The sequence below is a fragment of the Centroberyx affinis genome, unplaced genomic scaffold (genome assembly GCF_046629955.1).
Source record: "Centroberyx affinis isolate AG114_WGS23_722 - 3 ecotype Tasmania unplaced genomic scaffold, CSIRO-AGI_Caff_v1 ptg003356l_1, whole genome shotgun sequence".
Lineage (NCBI taxonomy): Eukaryota > Metazoa > Chordata > Actinopteri > Beryciformes > Berycidae > Centroberyx > Centroberyx affinis.
In genome coordinates, this window is record NW_027281350.1 from 384,218 (window position 1) to 402,244 (window position 18,027).

Sequence of the window (18,027 nt, forward strand, 5' to 3'; positions counted from 1 at the left end):
CGAGCGTGGGACTATTCATGAAACGGGCAGAGAGTGATTAAAGGGGAGGAGGTGGCGAGTGGGGTGGGGTGGGGAGGGAAGGAGGGGGGTGGGGGGGCTGTCACGCCTCTGCAGCTGCTGCCCTCCGGAGCTGCTCCTGCGTGTCTGAGTTCCTGGCCTAACGGAGATTGTTACTCGAATACATCCTCTCCCTGTCTTGCTCGGTTTCCTGTCATAGCTGTGAAAGCCCCGCTCCGTGCCCCCTTCGGACCAAACGGGGGGCAAGGGAGTGGGGGGGAGTGGGGGGGCGTTATAGGCAGAGTGTGAGCCAAGGTGAGAAAAAAAAATGAGGCCAGAGTAGGTGTAGATAGATGAGGCAGCGGCGGGGTTGAGTGAGGGTGAGGAGAGGCAAGGAACGGAGTGAGGAAGACGAAAGTAAGAGGAAAGAAAGGAAAAGGTGATGTGAGATATTTGATATTGAAGGTGAGAAGCGGAGGTAGATGGCAGACTTACTGGAGGAGGCATGAGGCAGAATGTAGTCTTGAAACTCCATTCTGCCATTTTAAAACTAAAAAAAATGTAAATCTATAATTTAAATCTACATTTTAACTAGTCTAAAAAAGGTGAAAAAAGCATCTTAAAAAGGTGAAAGTGAATAGGATAAAAAAAATGCGTGTGCATGTCTCAGCATACTCACTTCCTCATCCAGTCGGCGATGTCCTTGGCCGTGGCTCCATAGTTTTCATAGTGGTGGAGGAACTTCCCTTTCCTGAAGGACAAAAGAGCACAAGAAAGTGATCTCTAAACCATCTGTCAGCATCGGTCACCATCAATCTGCAGAACTGACACTGAGGAAACGCACTAATCCAGGTCATGTGTGATGGACCAGAGACAGGATCCTAAACACAGCATTCCCATAACCACAAACATAACCCAGTTTCTAAGACAGACACAAGGCCAGTTCTGGTTCTCAGAGCCCTCTCTCCATGCGAAGATGATATATTGAAGATTATGATCCGGAGAGTGGGATCGAGGCTTTTGAAACATATCCGGCTCAAAACCAAAAGGAAATGTTTTATGAGAGCTGAGAAAAGGCTCAGAGCAAAAGTTCAACGCTGACTGATTTTCTTCCTCTGTCTTGTATTTTTTATGTCTGGTTTAAAAGTGCATCTAAAAATGCCAGGGTATGTGCCACTGACCCATCATCATGAATCAGTAATGAGCTAGAAACATCTCTTCAACTTCAGCGTGTGAAAAGATTCAAACCCTAAGCTGATTTTCCTCATAGGAATGAGTTCATCTGCTCCTCTGTGTGACTAGACGAACACTGGAGAGGGGATGCAGCGGCTCAGCAGTGCCAGAGGATCAGTGTCATTAGTAACTGGCTCTGGGCAGTCTGAGTCTGGAAACACAGAGGGTGGTGATGACCATGGTTACCGTGCCTGAGATACATCGCCCAAAGTATTAAAGGTGATACATGATTACACATACTGGATTTGGAGCTTAGAACTTGCATTTTAAGTTAACCCGCTACCATGGCAGAAAGTGGCTGCTTGGAATTCAATCAGCAAGATTTATGATCAACTCTACATTCGCTTCTTTTATCTCTTCTGCTGTAAAGTGTGCTGAAACCTTGTAAAATCCACTTGAGGGAACGTGAAATAAATGCCATTTGCCTGATGGCCTCAGCCGCTTTTCTTGGGTAAAGGACACTACAAGGACAAGCTCACATACAGTTTCAGTTTTGTTGCTTGCTTAACTGATAATAAGTTGAACTATGCTGTTGTGTTGGATAGTAAGCAGGCTTCATCTGCAGAAATTAAAAGGTAAAAGACCTTGACTGCTAGGTCTTGCAGCGGGTGCAGCGGCCAGATAACTCCAGTGGTGTTGATGCCGATTTACCCTGCAGTGATTAGCTCCTGTTTATCAGTGAGGGGGCTCATTACTGGAGCCAATGGGCTTCGATGGTCGTTAGCTTGCCCTGCGCTGACACTAATGTGCTCCCTGCTAACGGACTGGCTCTGGCTCAGCTACACATGAATGCTTCTGCACGTGCAAGCATGCGCACACACACACACACACACACACACGAAGCAACACAAACAGGCAGAGGGCAAACACACACACAGACAAACCACAGAGGCACTTAATCAGTCCCGGTCTAATTAAAAGGCCAGACTGGAATGAGAGAGCGTTTAATGTGGAAACGGGGATGATAAAGCTGGTGCAGGAGGAATAAGAACAGGGGAATAGAGCGAGGGCCGCAGCGCACCAGCACGCATTTCACAACATTGTAAATATCACAACGGTGCATGGATGCGCTGGTTGGGGGGTCTGCATTAATAAACACCCACAATCAGTCATACTCTCACCCCCATGCTGTGTGGCTATAGGGCAGTCAACAAACTGAGAGTGTGTGTGTGTGTGTGTGTGTGTACACACTTGGAACATAACTCAGTCTAACTTCACATATCTTCACAGCCAGCCATTCATCACAGCCTGTGTGTGCCCTCGCTCCCAGACACTGGAACCCTAAAGAGGCATTGGCATCCTGGTGCACCCAACATCCCCGACTCCCCCAATGCCCAGCAACAGCCCCCAGACTGCTGGCCTGCTTTGTTCAAAAGGGAACACTTGAGGACGTACACACTCGACAGAAACTTTCTCCTCAAGACCTAGACGAAGCGCATTCTGAACCTCCAGGGCCACCGTTGCCACCTGTGACGAGTGAAGTCTGCCGCTGTCGAGTGCGCTGGAGTTTTGCGAAGCCTTGACGGCGCTCGCTCTTCAAGCCAGTTGTCTGAAGTGGCCCCGCGTGCTCCGACATTCTGCGCCGTGGAACCGAGGGCAACGAACTGAGCCTAAAGTGAGACGGATGAGAGGACTCGACTCACTCGAAGTAGCAGAAGGTCGGGTAGCCCTTGACGTTGTACTCCTGCTTGAGGCCGTCAAACTCAGCCGGGTGCACGTTCATCCCCGCCAGTACCTAAAGGAGAAAGAGAAAGGACATGGCAACAGGCTGGTGGTTAATCAGAGAGCTCCAAAAAATATAAAGATGGATTACCCCAAGGAAGGAAACAGAATGTACTGAGCAAACAAGGCGTTGTGGGCATAATGGATGTTGAAGTGTGGGCTGTGATGAAACACGATCACTTATGATATCAAACTCTATCTCGCCTCTCCAACAGATAAAAAGCAAATCAACCGTAAAATACAATTTGAAGTTTCTCCTCCCCCACCGTGTGTGTTTGGTTGTTTCTGTGTTGACTGCGGCTAAAGATAGAAGCAGAGTGGAGCTCCAACCTGGAAATGAGGGGAGGGGAAGGGGTTTTCACTGCTGGAAGTAAGATGCCAAGATGCTCAGTTTCTGTCACCTCCCACTTAGTCTGGTGACACTTATTTTGACTTTCAACAGAACTTACATAACATCTAACAGGTGTTGTCATTGACTTATCTTCTGTTACCTTTCTGTTGTCAGAAAACTGCACAACCATAAAGTCACAAAATGCTAACAGGCCAGGAGTTGTGAAGTCAAAAAGACAAAACAATAGCTAGCACACTAACATTAGCAGAGTCTTTGCCTCCTTTGTCTAACCAGTTTTGAAAATGGTCAAGAATTTCTGTCTGCATCAGAAATACACAAACTCGCCAAAAATAGAGCAAAAATATGGCAAAATATATGCTAACGTCACAATATGTGACCAGCTTTCATTAGCCGTAGTTAGCCTGTTAGCGTTGGAGTGGTTTAAGACAACCACTCCAATGGATTTTCACAGTCACGCATTTGTTTCTCAAAAATAACATCAAAATATGTGACAGAGAATAAGACAAAGATGTTGGATTTATTGTCAGAATACAGGAAAAGTTATGAATAGTGGATTTTAATATTGGCATTAATATGGAGTCTCCTATGTGCTGTCTGCCTTCCGCTCTTTCTGGTCGTGTTTATCCCCTGCTTCTGCAAGGCTAGGTGGGGCTACGGACAAGTTTGGCTTTGTGAATAGCGATGGTGAAAAATAACATTACTAAGTGCTAGACATGTGGAAAAGTGATTTCCTACAAGGGAGGCAACACCTCAGTATGGAGCATTGGCTCCAGTGTGGTGTAATATGAAGTCCTTAAGGATGGATGTGGTTTCGATGTGCTGTGGTCTCCCAGTCCCAACATTATACCCTGGATATGACTCATCCTCAGGTAAAGTTACACCCAACAGCTTTGACACAGCTAACAGTGAAATAAACCCACGCTTTTGCCATTGCTTGCAAGAAAATAAATGATCAGCATGAGCGCATATATTCTACCAATACTGATTTCTTTCAGATATTAAGCAGCAACTTCCCAGACTTCCCCTCGGGGACCACAGTAACTGTTCGTTTTAAGTGAAAAAGGAAAAATAGCTAGAGAGTGGAGGAATGTCAGGGAATGGTGACAAGTTTTGGTACAGGGTTTTATATGCCTCCTCCACCGTTGAGTCTCCTATTTAGAGTGGGCAAAGAGCATTAACAAGATCCTTTTGTCATGTAATTAGTTTAATATGTGTTGTAGACCAATTGTCTACTGTATTTGTGAATGTTTTATATTAAAATAAAGGCAATCAAAGTCAGTAGTATTATTATTATTATGAACATATTAGTATTTGGCTGATAGCTGTTTCTCTAAAAAGAGAGTAGGCCTACCATTACAGGCCTAAACGTATTCAACAAAATACTGATAAAAGTTAAAATACAGTTGCTTTTTTTATATAAACATATTTCACAAAATTATCATTAGCATTAATTCATCAAAAATAGCATCAAGAAATAATAATGAATCAAATTGACATGCAGAATTGGAAATGATGAAATCCAAACAATTCCCCACCCTAGAGCTGAGAGTTTCTTGGCTTACAGCTACCCCAGCCTGATGAGATGCAACACTTCAGACATCGCATTTACGCCTCCCAACAGCCGTGACGAGTGGTGAGAAATGTGCACGACGACTTGGCTGACCGCTGTTTCAGCAATCAAATATTCGCTTCTTAACACCGCTATCGGGCTCTTGCAATAGCCAGCACACTCACACACACACACCTGTCTCTCTCTTACACACACACACACACATACTAACACATACTAACACACACCTCTTCTGTGCAGGGGCGCTAGTAGCCATTATGTTATGTTAATCTCCAAATGAGGGGGCTTAAATATTCACTAGTCATAAGCCTGCTCGAAAATCAAACAAAAATGAATCCAATTATCTTTCAATTCATTTCCTGCTTCGTGTGAGGCAAACAACGCGCCAGTCTACTTCATTGTCTCATTGGCCAGCTGCCTCTCCCGGCTCTCGCTGTACAGTACCTTCTCCCCTCAGACTCTTCTTCCGGTGCTTGACGACAAGTGTTTATGAACACGCGGCCTTTGTTTGCCTAGCCGATCGCATGGGGCTCCGTCTCCCATGGGCCATCGATCTGCAATCGCATCTCTCCGGTGCGGCTGAAAAACCATTTCAACAGCTGGAAACCAAACCCTCCTTATTCTCCAAGTTTGCTTTCCATTGTACTCCCTGTCTGCAAAATCACACTACGGGTCTTTAGGGGACTGACGAGAGCGGGGAGGAGAGGAAACAGGATGAAAGCAGGAGAGAAAGGCAAAGTGAGCGGAAGAGCAAGACTGGAAACACAAAGAATGGGCAGTCTAAAGTGGCATCTAATCCATACAGAGATTGTAAACTTCAACTGGAAGGACTTTATCCTATAATTGTGTCTGTAGGGGCCAGCATTAAAGGATAAGGCCGGTGTTTTTTAATGCATTGCTTATCGTCAACAAATCCTATGAAAATAACAAAATCAACAATGCGTTTGCTCTACTCCCGTTACTTTCTGGCTTCCCACGTACCGTTTTTAGCCGTCACCCTGGAAGTCATTGGCTCCAATTGTAAGCTAAAAACCTTGAAATACAGCTCACAAAGACATAGTTTCAATTTTAAAAATCGCTAACTGTTACCACGAAAATTCAGACTGTTGTAGTTATTACCAAATCAAATTCAAATGGGAACAAATTCTTCATTACGCCGGGACTATTTTCGGTGCTACGGAACTACTTTTCTGAGATCGCAAAATGTTTACAGCCGGCTTATTAAGTTGTTTGAGGAAAAAGTCGGCTGGCCCGGTGCATTGCGATGATGAAATATGCTGCCCAGAGCAACGGCATGGCTCTGTGACGTGTTTTTAATTGTTTTTTTAATACAATGGAGTTCTGTGGCTGCTGGGACCCATTAAATTTTGGAGCGGATCCGGATCCGACTCACGAACAAGCAATAATAGCACGAACCTTGGTAGAGGTCTGAGTGCCCTTCTAGTTTTCATAGGATTTGTTGACGGTAAGCAATGCATTAAAAAACACCGGCCTTATCCTGTAAGTGATCACACAGCTAAGCAACAAGTAAAAAAAAAACATCTGATACCACCACTGATTATATACAAAACTGTAATGCACTAAAATCATTGAAAAAGAAAGCTAGGCAAGATTGGTAGGCTTTTAGATGAACTGCAGTAATTGTGCTGCTGGGTCAATGCGAGCCAAAACACAGATACAGTATAATTCACTTCCAGCAGAGAGGAGAGCAGAGAGGAAATCGGGGCTACCGGATTGCGCTTAAAGGCCATCAATGGGTTATTACGCTGCTGAATCAAACTCTACCGAGCTGAAGTAGCTGACGTATTATACTTAAGGAAAAGCTTTGCAGGAAATGAAAACATGGATAGCTATCATCTAGACCAGACTAAAAGACTGTACTCAAGTTTGCCATATGGATAGCCAACCATTCAGCATTGAGACACTCGGTCCTGCCACATCTCAGACAAGGCGAATGGGCGAACATCGGTGCAGGACGGACACAGGTCAGTGGGCAAAGAGTGCAAGATAGAATTTAGCCGACTTACGAATTTCCCCTTGGTCTCTGTGGCTGCTTGCTGAAAGATGGGCTGCATTCTCTTACACACGCCGCACCCTGCCCCCAAAACAGAAAAGAGGATAACAGAAGTCATTACAGAGGAACTCAATGGGCCCACCATTCTGACTGCATCAATAAGAGCGACAATAGATTTTCATCCGTCAGGGGAATTGTTTCTTATGAATAGGAGCTTGCTGTGTGGTATCTGTTGTGAGAGATATGATGTATTGAAAACCAATGACCATCAACTGAGCAAGCTCTAACACATAAAACCCCATGTACAGTTTTTACTATTAAGCAATAACCGACCAATACAATTAAACCCTCATCTGCTAAGCCCTGTCACATTCTCGCATCATAAAAAAGTGCACAGTATGTTCAAAGATGAGAATATGTCTCACGATTGCCTGGTCAGATCAATGTCAACATATACTCTAATGCTGAAATTGCTTACATAAACAATTCCAACCATCTGATCCTAGCATTGGAGTATCAGTTATGGTAGTGTAGTATTGGCAGTCTATTCCAGGCATGCTTTCTCTTCGATTTAGGCATCTTATACATAGAGTTGATTTTGTGTTTTTTGGGTAATACCAGTTCCTGCTGGTACCTCTTGCCTCCTGACTTTCATCCATTCACAACCTGTTTCAGCCGCCTAGTGGGAAGAGCACCACTTGTCCCGGCTGCCTCAGAGCTACTGAACAACAGTGATAATGAAAGACTCACAGGGAGCATAGAACATCATGAGGAGCGGCCTCTCCTCTCTCTTCAGCAGCTTCCTGAAGTCCTTAAAGAGAATGAGAGATAAGAGTGGATAAGAGGATGAATAATAAGGTTCAGTTTGTGAACAAACAGTACGTACAGTACATAAAATGGCCCCAAGCCTAAATGCGCAATGTGCACAACCACATACCCCTAGAATAACATTAGTGAGTAAAAGGGAACTAATGCCTGATGTTTGATGTTACTGATGACACACAACGGCCCGATTCCTCATGCAGAGCTTGTTCCAGGCAAGTTTTCCAAGGTATCTCTCTATTTAGCTCACAGAAGCTTTAAAATAAGTAGGCAGTAACTACCATCACCTTTGCATTTTCAGCATCTTATTATAGTCAGGATATAAACTGACTCATCACATCAGCAAAGAAAAAAAAGAGACATTCTTCTTTGGACAGCAGGTAGACATTTCCATCCTGTTATTGTAGTGTGGCAGAATCTTCCCCCCGCATCTTCCTTAGTTTCTCTTCCTCATCATCACCTTCATGAGCTCAGCTACTTCCGGGAAAACTCAAATTCAGCAGAATCTTTTGTTGACACCTTCCAAAAACCCTGCAGGCATGAGTAGACGAGCAGGGGAAAACCGACTGTACTGGTGTTCGTTAAATTAGAGGCCTTTTCAAAAGGGTGTGCTCCTGTGTGTGTGTCTTAGTGTGTTAGCATGTGTGCCAGGGTTTTTGATACAAGTGTCACCCGACCTGACCACTGGAGTGCTGTCTGAGCGCTGGAAATGGTTCTGGGCTATGAGGAGAGTGCTGCGTTACCAGACTTTATGAACTGTGCCCGCGCAGCTCTTTGATGATGAAGCCCTGATCTGATGCTTTTATGTCTGGGGGTTTTGAGTTGGGGAGGCTGGACGTGCTGCGTCAGCTTCAGATGCTGATCAAACCCCTCAGCAGGAGGGGAGAGACGTGGACCCTACATCACATGATGCGCTTCATCGCCGTCTTGTCATCACCGTGATTGGACATCAACTCTAATGTAGATGTCTCCAATGAACAGTCAAAGTGCAGCGGAAGCTTCTTTACATGTATTTAGCCAAAGCCAAAAAGAGGTTGTGGGAGTGCTGCGGTGGCACAGTGTCTCAACTTACTTTCTCTGTCTCTACATGGACGACGTCTTTCGCCTCGGGGTTCTCCTCCCATAGCGGGGGTCCGGACGGGTCTTTTAAGAATGCAACCATGGACTGGAAAGAGGAGGAGGAGAAAAGAAGAGAGGGAAAAGCAGACAAGCGTTTAAACAAAAGGAACAGTTATATCATGTAACAACTCGTCGCTGGCACCGAAATCCACTCGCGATCATCGTGTAAACAATAGAATGTCTGGTGACAATTTACGCTAGCTTTAGAGAAGTCTCTTCTGAATTTAGAGCAGGCGAAGCTCTGGGCTGCGACAGATGGAAGCACGTATAGACTAACGTGCGCCTTCATCCAAGAGGCGTCAAAGCTATTTCCCTACCTGTGGGAAGTGTTTGGTAATGGGCTTGGTAAAGCTTACACACAAATATAATGAACCATATGTCTGCGGAGTCAACAGCAGGAGATATACCATTCAGCAGCGCTATCACAATGACAGTGTGGACACATGCCGAATAGATAATTATTATGAAGTTAATTTGATTAGGATTACTATGTGCTGGCTTAAATGGAGACTTTTAGTGTCACATCATGGCCCAAATGTCAAGGGGCGAGCGGCGGCTGTGGCTCAGGAGGTAGAGCGGGTCGTCCACTAATCAGAAGGTCGGTGGTTCGATCCCCGGCTCCTCCAGTCCGCATGTCAAAGTGTCCTTAGGCAAGATACTGAACCCCAAATTGCTCCCGATGGTTGTGCCAGCACCCTGCGTGGTAGCTTGCCGTCATCGGTGTATGAATGTGTGTGTGAATGGGTGAATGTAGGCATTGTCGTAAAGCGCTTTGAGTGGTCGGTAGACTAGAAAAGCGCTATATAAATGCAGTCCATTTACCATTTAAATGCTGTTTCAGAGGCCTTTACAACCAGTCAAACACAAAGGAGCAATAAGTGCCTTGATTTCCTTCATGACTGGGCTCTTGCATTATAAAGCACTCATAAACCAACAGAAGAAGACATTTTAGAAGATTTTAATCAAGACAGTTAGCAGGCAAACTGAAACTGTGCTCTTATCTAACTGAATGAATTAATCAAATGAAAACAGCTGCACTACTTTCATTTTCCGGGGGGGACTAATATGAGTAATGACTACCAATACGACTAATACCATGAATGTGAAGAGGTTCCCATACATAGGCAGAAAGAGACTGATTGTGCTGCACTTGAGCTAAGAGCTCATGTAAAGAATGTGAGAGCGCGGCTGAGTACTCACCTTGAATGTAGCGGGCCTGTTGTAGTCTGTGTGGAATGTCCCATCTCTGCAAGACACACCAGGCACAGTGCTCACAACACCAGAAGTAAATGCCGAACACGGTTCTTGTGCTGTGAACACCGCATTACTTTCCAGAAAGCATTGGGGTGTGGAAAGTGTCTGACAGACAGCTGAGTTTCTGGTTACTCACTTGTAATGCAGGAGCTCGGCTCCTCCGCTTTTGGAGCCTGGGTCTACCTTCACTTTCTTACAGAGTTTACGACCCTCTGTATCTCTGAGAGAGAGAGGGAGAGAGAGAGGGAGGGAGAGAGAGAGAGAGAGAGAGCGCAAGAGGGAGAGAAGGAGAGGGAGAGAGAGAGAGAGAGAGAGAGAGAGAGAGAGAGAGAGAGAGAGAGAGAGAGAGAGAGAGAGAGAGAGAGAGAGAGAGAGAGAGTTGGCTAAATGAAGTCATGACTGCATTAAAATTTCATCCTAATTAGATGTACAACATTACATAAACCAGACTCTCTTGATTAGTTGCTCATATATACACACACACATCTGCAGAAGGAATGCAATGCTGATTACAAACTGTACTGTACAACACGTCAGCATACACAGATTCTCGATCATATAAAGAGGCTTGTTTCTGTAATTGAAAAATGCCATGTTTGGTAACACAAACAGACAGACGCATCGAGCCACCTACACATTCACACTTCCTACGGTGAGGCTCTATCGACGGTTTTAACTTCCCTTCTTCTATAATAATCACAGCGGAAAAATATGCATTGCTTTGGGGAAAGAGGGAGAGAGGGAGAGAGGGAGAGAGAGATAGAGAGAGATCTTTTCTGGAGAGCTAAGCCTCGATGCTAATAGAAATTCAAAGAGATGGAATTCAATTACAGCGCCAAGACACACCATGAGCCAAATATATGTCCTGTATAGTTCTACATTATCTGAGAAAGCGTGCAGTCTGCGTGTGTGTGTGTGCACCTTCAATGCATGCGCGTAGGTGTTGACAGACAGTATTTCAGGTAATGTCTGTGTGTCTAATGCCATGTTCTGCTGACTCATGAAGGCAGATGGCACCAGTTGGGGTACTCGTGGAGCAGATGTGACCCCGACACGTCGTATCTGGGAGATGAGAGGCAGTCATCCGATTCAAAGCCAGTTTGCGGCTTCCAACTCCTTCAAACACTGCCACAGGTGACAAAGAGTCTGAAGGTGAGAATGTGTTCAAAATGCCTAGTACAGGGGTTCTCAAACTTTATCAAGACAAGGAAACCCCAAATTAATAAGCTCTAGACCACGGATCTCCACTCGAGAAGATTGCATTCCAAGGAATCCAATCAAAAATCTGATCAAAATAGTCATCCTTACACATTCACTCATTGTGCTTTACTCTAGTGAGTGACATAACAGTCAAATTAAACTATTCTTCATCTTGCTGGCGGTCTCCTGGAACCTTGTCAAGGACCCCTGGAGGTCCACGAACCCCACTTTGGGAATCACTGGTCTTGTACACTAACTTTTCAAACTAGACAGAATGAACAGTACAACAGAACAATTCATAATGATGATGGACATATAAAATAGATTAAAACTTTTGATGTGTATAAAGACTCTAAGGTGTAAGTAAAGAGAGGCAAGTCGTAATAATGCCTTTTCACACTCCTGGTCATGTTCCGGACTGAACTGAGCGGCACTGTGCTGTCCTGATAACCACCAGGTGGTTAGACAATGGTAGACAATGTGAACAGGCCGACACATAGGCACAGGTCAGCACCACAATGGAATGTGGTGCCTCTGACTCACAGTGCTCCCAGAAATATAGTACAACTGACTCAGACCACAATAAGCTGCACGTTATCTTTTTGAACTGCTATTCCTATGAATCAACGTATAAAACAGTATTCAGGCATGGCACCAATGGGAGGTTCCGCCTTGGAGAAGTGAGAATGACTCACAAGCTAATCAGATGTGCTCAGCACAGGAGAGAGAAAGGCCGTGAATGGCAGCTAATCACAGGCCTGTCCACTGGAAGAACTCACACAATTCCCCATCACAGTGGGTGCTGCGTGCATTCCTGTACAGGGGTAACATCAAACGATGCGTCAGCCCCACTCTGTAGTCTGCAGGGGGTCTATGGTTGGTGAGGCAAGAGGGTATGAGGAGAGGCGGAGGAAAGAGAAAAAGTCTGATGGGAAGTTACAGGGTGCTGACAAACAGATGAGGTGTGGAGAGAAATCTGTAAGCTGCCACAGCAGATGCAAGGTGATTCTTCAGCAGCACTAGCCAAGGCAAACTATTGGCCAATCAAGTACTGATAGGAGAAAGACACAATGTTCCGGGTAGATAGAAAAATGATGATATTCAACACAATGCAGTCACTGAGATGACAAAAAACAGGCCAATGAATGCAAAATCAAAAACGTTGGCATCAATACTTGGAGTCATTCAAGTTGCTTAAGGCATTAATGCCGGATTCTTAATGCAAAGAGGATGAAGCCTACATTTTATTAATACCACTCCTGTTCAAAACACAAACCCTTATCCTTGTGGTGCTTGTGCCATGCTCTGCCCACTGAGTTAGACAGGATCATGCTTGTTACCATAGCTGTGCAAAAGACTGCAAGTTGTAGTCATCTTTACCCTTCGCAGACTGAAGCGCAACCATGAGCTTTATGTTTCCAGAGGAATCGCAGCAGGCTGCCGGGCCAGCACAGTCCCTTACTCCCTTCCTGTATGAGATCATCCATTCCCCTGGTGGATCCCAGTTGGCCAGCACTCAGGTCCCTGTCATCTGTTCAAAGTGTGTCATCCTGGCCTTGGTGGCCCTCTTCCTTGGCAGGGCTGACCATTCTCACGCTGTGCTTCACGCTCTCCTCTCTCTCTCTCTCTGTCCACCATGAGCTCTCAGCTGGAGCTTTGATTTGGAGCTGGTCCATTTGAGATGGTGGAGGAACATGCCAAATAGCACAATGCTTCGCTACAGAGGCTGGCACCAGATCACTGTGTCCTGCAGCGATGAACCCAGCTCACTCTAGCTCCCCTGGCGGGAATTTGGCGCTGTATGTAGCTCGCGATAAATCTCTACTTAGCACTAGCACACTCTGTAGCATAAAGGAGTCGTTGGAGGAGGAAAAGAGAGATGACACCATATTCAACCAGACAAAATGGAAACTGAGTCTAAAAGTAAACAGAGAAAAAAGGACATGTATCACGGCGTGTCTTTCACAAGAGACAAACACTTCTGACAACTCCTTGAGTTTGGTTTGAGTTTGGATTCTTTTCCTTTTTGTCCATCAGGTCTTCCATCGCGGACAAGCTTGAGAGAGATTGTGAGCGCTGTTATGAGCGCCAGGCGTCAGAGGGGAGATACCGACTTCTTTACAGTTTCCTGTTTTTTGATGCATTCTTTCCTCTCCGGTGAAGAAGACGGTTCATGTGGTTGATGGGTTGACAGGTATAAAATAAATAAATAACTAAATAACTGGGACTGAACACCAGGAATGGCAGAAAGAACAAGTCAAAGTCAGATCAGTAGGGAGCAAAGCAAAGTTGTGCTTAGGGAAAACAATTCCTGTGGGTCCCTTGGGAGTATCTCGTGTCTGCTTAATGCAAACATTTCCAAAGTGTGGGCTGGAGATAGATGTACTGCAGACAGACATGTGACAGATGTGCTGTACTGCTTTTCAGGGGACAGAGGTGGAGAGTGGAGACGGAGAGTTTTCCACATAATTGATACTAATCAGTGATGCTTACAACACACACTTTGCACTTTCTCCAGGAGTCATACAACCAAAACCAAACAAACAGACACACGCGCACACACACACACACACAGACACACACAGAAAGAAAGACATAAAGCATCGCCCATTTTCTTTGCTCTACTCAGCCCTTTAGAGGACGGAGAGACACCACACAACATTTAATGAGCGCCTTCATTGTAACTTGAAGATACAGCCTGGACTGCGATTGAAAACCAAGCAAAGGGGTTTTCAAATGATATAAAGAGATATGACATATTAGAAGCACATCTTCAATAGCTCCAATAACTGAGTGGGGCTCCTGTCAAATTTCGCCCGTACAAAAGGACCAGTGGAACAAGGCCATTTAAACCCCGGTGGAAAAGCCATAAATTGTGCAGACGGAAGGCAGCGGAGATATTCAGGGGAGGAGTAAATTGCTCTGACTTTATATCCCCTGTCAAAAAATTCCTTGGACAATGGACGCTGTAATGTTAAGAAGATGGCAAGTCAATGGGCATGATGGAGGGGGAAAAAGTCATAGAACATGATTATTTTTTATCATCCCATTACTTACCCACAGTTGACCCAAGCGATGGTCCCTTGGCCCTTCACCGTCTGAGCCACATCTGACAGCAGCTTCAGCTGGGAGTCCCCTGATGTAGCTGCGGACACAGAGAATATACTGTGGTCAGCCTGATAACAAAAACCATTCAGCAGCTCGGGACGAACCCGTACGTCGAGACACAGGGAGCACTGCCACGTCAAACACAGGGGGATGGGGAAAAGGGGTTGAGTTACAGCGGTGTTCAATAGCTAGTGACAGAGAGAGGGATCACTGGGTTAGTGGGGGGAGTGATGGGACATGTGGGAGTGATGTGTCTTCCAATACCTTTCACTGGATGGGTTTTAGGGAGGGGGCTAAAGTTACATCACCTTTCAACATCTTACAATAGCGTGGCAAAGGAAGGGCTGGGAGTATTATGTGTTGACACAAAGTCTCCATGATGGCTGAATCGGACCAACTTTTAGTGTACAGTGAAGCACAGTGGTTACTTTTGTCTGAACTATAGTTTGTACCTGCTGCACGCTGTATACTGTCATACTCTGAGCTCTCCTGGACTGAACTCTTACAGAGACAACATGGAGAGTTCATGAACGTTGGAAAGAGTTGCACAATCTACCGTGTCAGAGGGAAAATATAGCCTAGCTGTACAATTGCCTCCTCTGTTGAGAGAAAGGAGCGCAAGAACGAGAGAAACTATTCCACAATAAACTGTACCAGCTACAACAACACACTGCAATATTACTGAATTTCTTGAGATATGGCAAACAAAGCGGATTCCTGCGAGTAAAGTAAACAAAGTGTAATATTCTAGTCCTTGTGTAACACAATACATCATTTTTATGTCCGCCTCCCCGGCTACACTTGTTATACTCAGCGCAGAGAGAGAACAACTCCTCTGGATGCTCTAGGCCAAGGCTATATTTAGATTTAGGGGCATTACCATGACTCCCAGGGGTCCTGCCTTGTACTGGGTTGGTAACAGAAACATCTGGCAGTTCAGCGTCAGATTATTACCATGTATGGAGCAGGATGCAAGCAGATATTAGTTTCGTACTCTGGAGCAGAGTCTCTGATAGGCTGATTATGAATGTTTGATAGGTGCTGACTAGAGCAAAACTCAACCGGGGTGTGACTGACTGCAATAGGTCAGAGGCTGAATGAATGTGATGCATCAAGTTGCGGTCAGATAATGGGTTGGTAGGGAGGAAGTTGAAGCAGCGTCGCGGGAAACCTGCGTGAAGAGGAGGGGAACCTCTGGCCTCTTTGGAGAAGGAATGCTACGCTACGCCGCGGCAAGCAATCAATCACAGTCAGCGCTCGATACGTGGAAGCCTTATCCAATGACCTAACACGGGCTGAAATGGGCCATGAATTATGAAACAAATAAATCTGTTGCTGTGGGGCTTTGAGAGCCTTCTGCTGCTTATCCAGGGGCAGGGGGGCCGTTCACGGATGGACTGAAGAAGTAAGCGGCTCCTTCGACGAGCCTGCTGAGTGCACTCTTCTCCTTCTCTTACTCGCCGGAGATATGCAAATGAAAATGAAATTAAAATGCGGGGGGGGGGGGGGGGGGGGGGGGGGGGGGGTGATTTCACTACTGGTTGTGAGGAAATGCTGGTTTACAACTCTGTTTGACCGCACTAAGCTTTTTCTCTATTCTACAGTTCTATAACATTAGTACTTGCAAATTCATTACTGAAAGAGACTACTGTGTATTGTCTGTTTGAAACTCTATGCTCTAGGGCCGCACAAAACGATTATCCATATTATTTTGGAAGATAATGTGATCCCAATTTTTAAACTTAATTATTTTAAGTAATTTTAGGAAAATAAAACTAATTGATTGCACTTTTTGCATCTTGCTTATTGCAGTGGGTGATCAAAAGGAATGAAAAGAAAAGTTTTAAAATTGTAGAATTGTACAATTATAAATTGTGGAAGCAAAAATTGTGATATACTACTGACAAAATAAATTGTGCAGCCCTAATGCATGCCTATTTTGTTTTCTTTCCCCGGCTATGTGAAAATGTCCATTTCTGTGTTTGAACTGCTTGGATCTTATGGTGCAACCACCTGTATATTCAAGCACAATTCATGTCACAAGAAATCAGCATTTCAACGGTGTCTTGCATCTGTAATTTGACTAATTTCCAGCTGAAACAGGATGTTAGGGTGGGGAGGGACTGTCCAAATGTTCTAAAATGCTATATTCACTCATATTCTCACACTGTGACAAATTCTGGATTCTTCAAAATGAATACATTTTAGCCACCAAGAGGCAACCTTAAAAAATGGTACACCACCGCTCATGTCATTTTGAAAGTTGTGAAGCTGCAGGTGTTATATGATGGGTACGGTAGAGGGGGAGATTGCTTGTAATTTTTTTACACGCCTACTGATATATAATGATGTAACCGCTAAAAATACCTTGTTTTCCAAGAAGTAAAAGTAATGGGAATTTGATATAAAAATACAAAAAAAAAGCACATTTTGGACAGTTATTGTTAAATAGGTGTATGTTATGATATAGAGATTTTGTGACATTAAGGCACAATCTATAGCCCTATCCAGCAAATAATGGATATGGGCGGATGCCTGTCTTCCCTAACCTGTCTTGGTGTAGAGCACCAGAACGTTGGTCCTGGTCCTGAGGAGCTTCTTGAAGTCTTTGTGGTCGCTGACCTTCTCTATTAGAGGAGACACCTTCACTGCCTCCAACGCTGACAGCAGCCACACCTGGTGAAAAACACAGACACAACAGTTACAAATAAATCAGTCCTCACGTGTGTGAATGCCAAGAGGTAGAAATCAAGTTGAGGATTTCAGAGAAAGCTGTCTGAGCACAAAGCATTGCATAGGGGATCAACCCATCACACTTTTCACTACTGCATATTTTTATAAAATTATTTCTAAGGAATGCTGATCTGTCGCCAATTACAGAAATGATTTCGGAGCCATTTCAGGTCTCTGAAAATATACAGAGCAACTCAAAACGTTCACATTAGTAAACATCAAAATGGTGCTTTCACATTGTAGGCCATCTAACAAGGCAACGTCTAAGTGGTCTAAGTTCAGAATACAGCGGTGTTCAATAGTTCAGAATATGACTGAGTGAGGCTACAGGCTTGCAATAACAATACAGTAATCCACTGCACCATGAATCAAAAAGCTACAGTGGCAACAGAGGCCAAGGGCACTGGCTGCCTACCCTATCTCTTGGCCGGCACTCAGAATTGGAAATAACACATATAACAGTCTGGAGCTGAAAAATTTAATCCAAATCGCAGAAGCTGCAATTAATTGTTTAAGAGAGAGGGGCGTCCAAAATGGATTTCTAAACAAGGTGTTTAGTGCTCCAGGTAATATTCTGTCCATGAATCAAGTACAATATTGGTGAAAATCTTTCATCATACAGTCTCTCTCATCATAATCTTTAAACAATGTTAAAGTTCTAAAAAATATATGACAAGAAAAACAAGAAAAACGCAATTGCAATATTCTGTCAAATATCGCAATTAGATTTGTTGCCAATATCTTTCAGCCCTGTGACAGTCTCAGCTTGTTATTTAGGATGAAGTGGAAGGCTGTGGGCCTATTATAAAAGCTATAGGTATGCATGGTACAACATACAACTCAAACCTTGAACCTTCTCATTAACAGAGCTTCAACGCTTCTGTTGAAGAAATGTTCTGGAGT

At 44.5% G+C, this 18,027-nt stretch overlaps 1 protein-coding gene across 1 annotated transcript in view; it reads right to left on the reverse strand.

The window, feature by feature from the left end:
* pdia5 (protein disulfide isomerase family A, member 5) overlaps nucleotides 1-18,027 on the reverse strand; it is a 48,384-nt gene that overhangs the window by 16,683 nt on the left and 13,674 nt on the right. The window contains exons 2-10 of the mRNA XM_071538853.1: nucleotides 16,941-17,067; nucleotides 14,341-14,428; nucleotides 10,220-10,303; nucleotides 10,030-10,075; nucleotides 8,783-8,875; nucleotides 7,639-7,699; nucleotides 6,902-6,969; nucleotides 2,874-2,965; nucleotides 677-748 (exon numbers count right to left, since the gene is read on the reverse strand). Of these exons, the coding sequence (XP_071394954.1) occupies nucleotides 677-748; nucleotides 2,874-2,965; nucleotides 6,902-6,969; nucleotides 7,639-7,699; nucleotides 8,783-8,875; nucleotides 10,030-10,075; nucleotides 10,220-10,303; nucleotides 14,341-14,428; nucleotides 16,941-17,067 (731 nt within the window). The remainder of the gene's footprint in view (nucleotides 1-676; nucleotides 749-2,873; nucleotides 2,966-6,901; nucleotides 6,970-7,638; nucleotides 7,700-8,782; nucleotides 8,876-10,029; nucleotides 10,076-10,219; nucleotides 10,304-14,340; nucleotides 14,429-16,940; nucleotides 17,068-18,027) is intronic.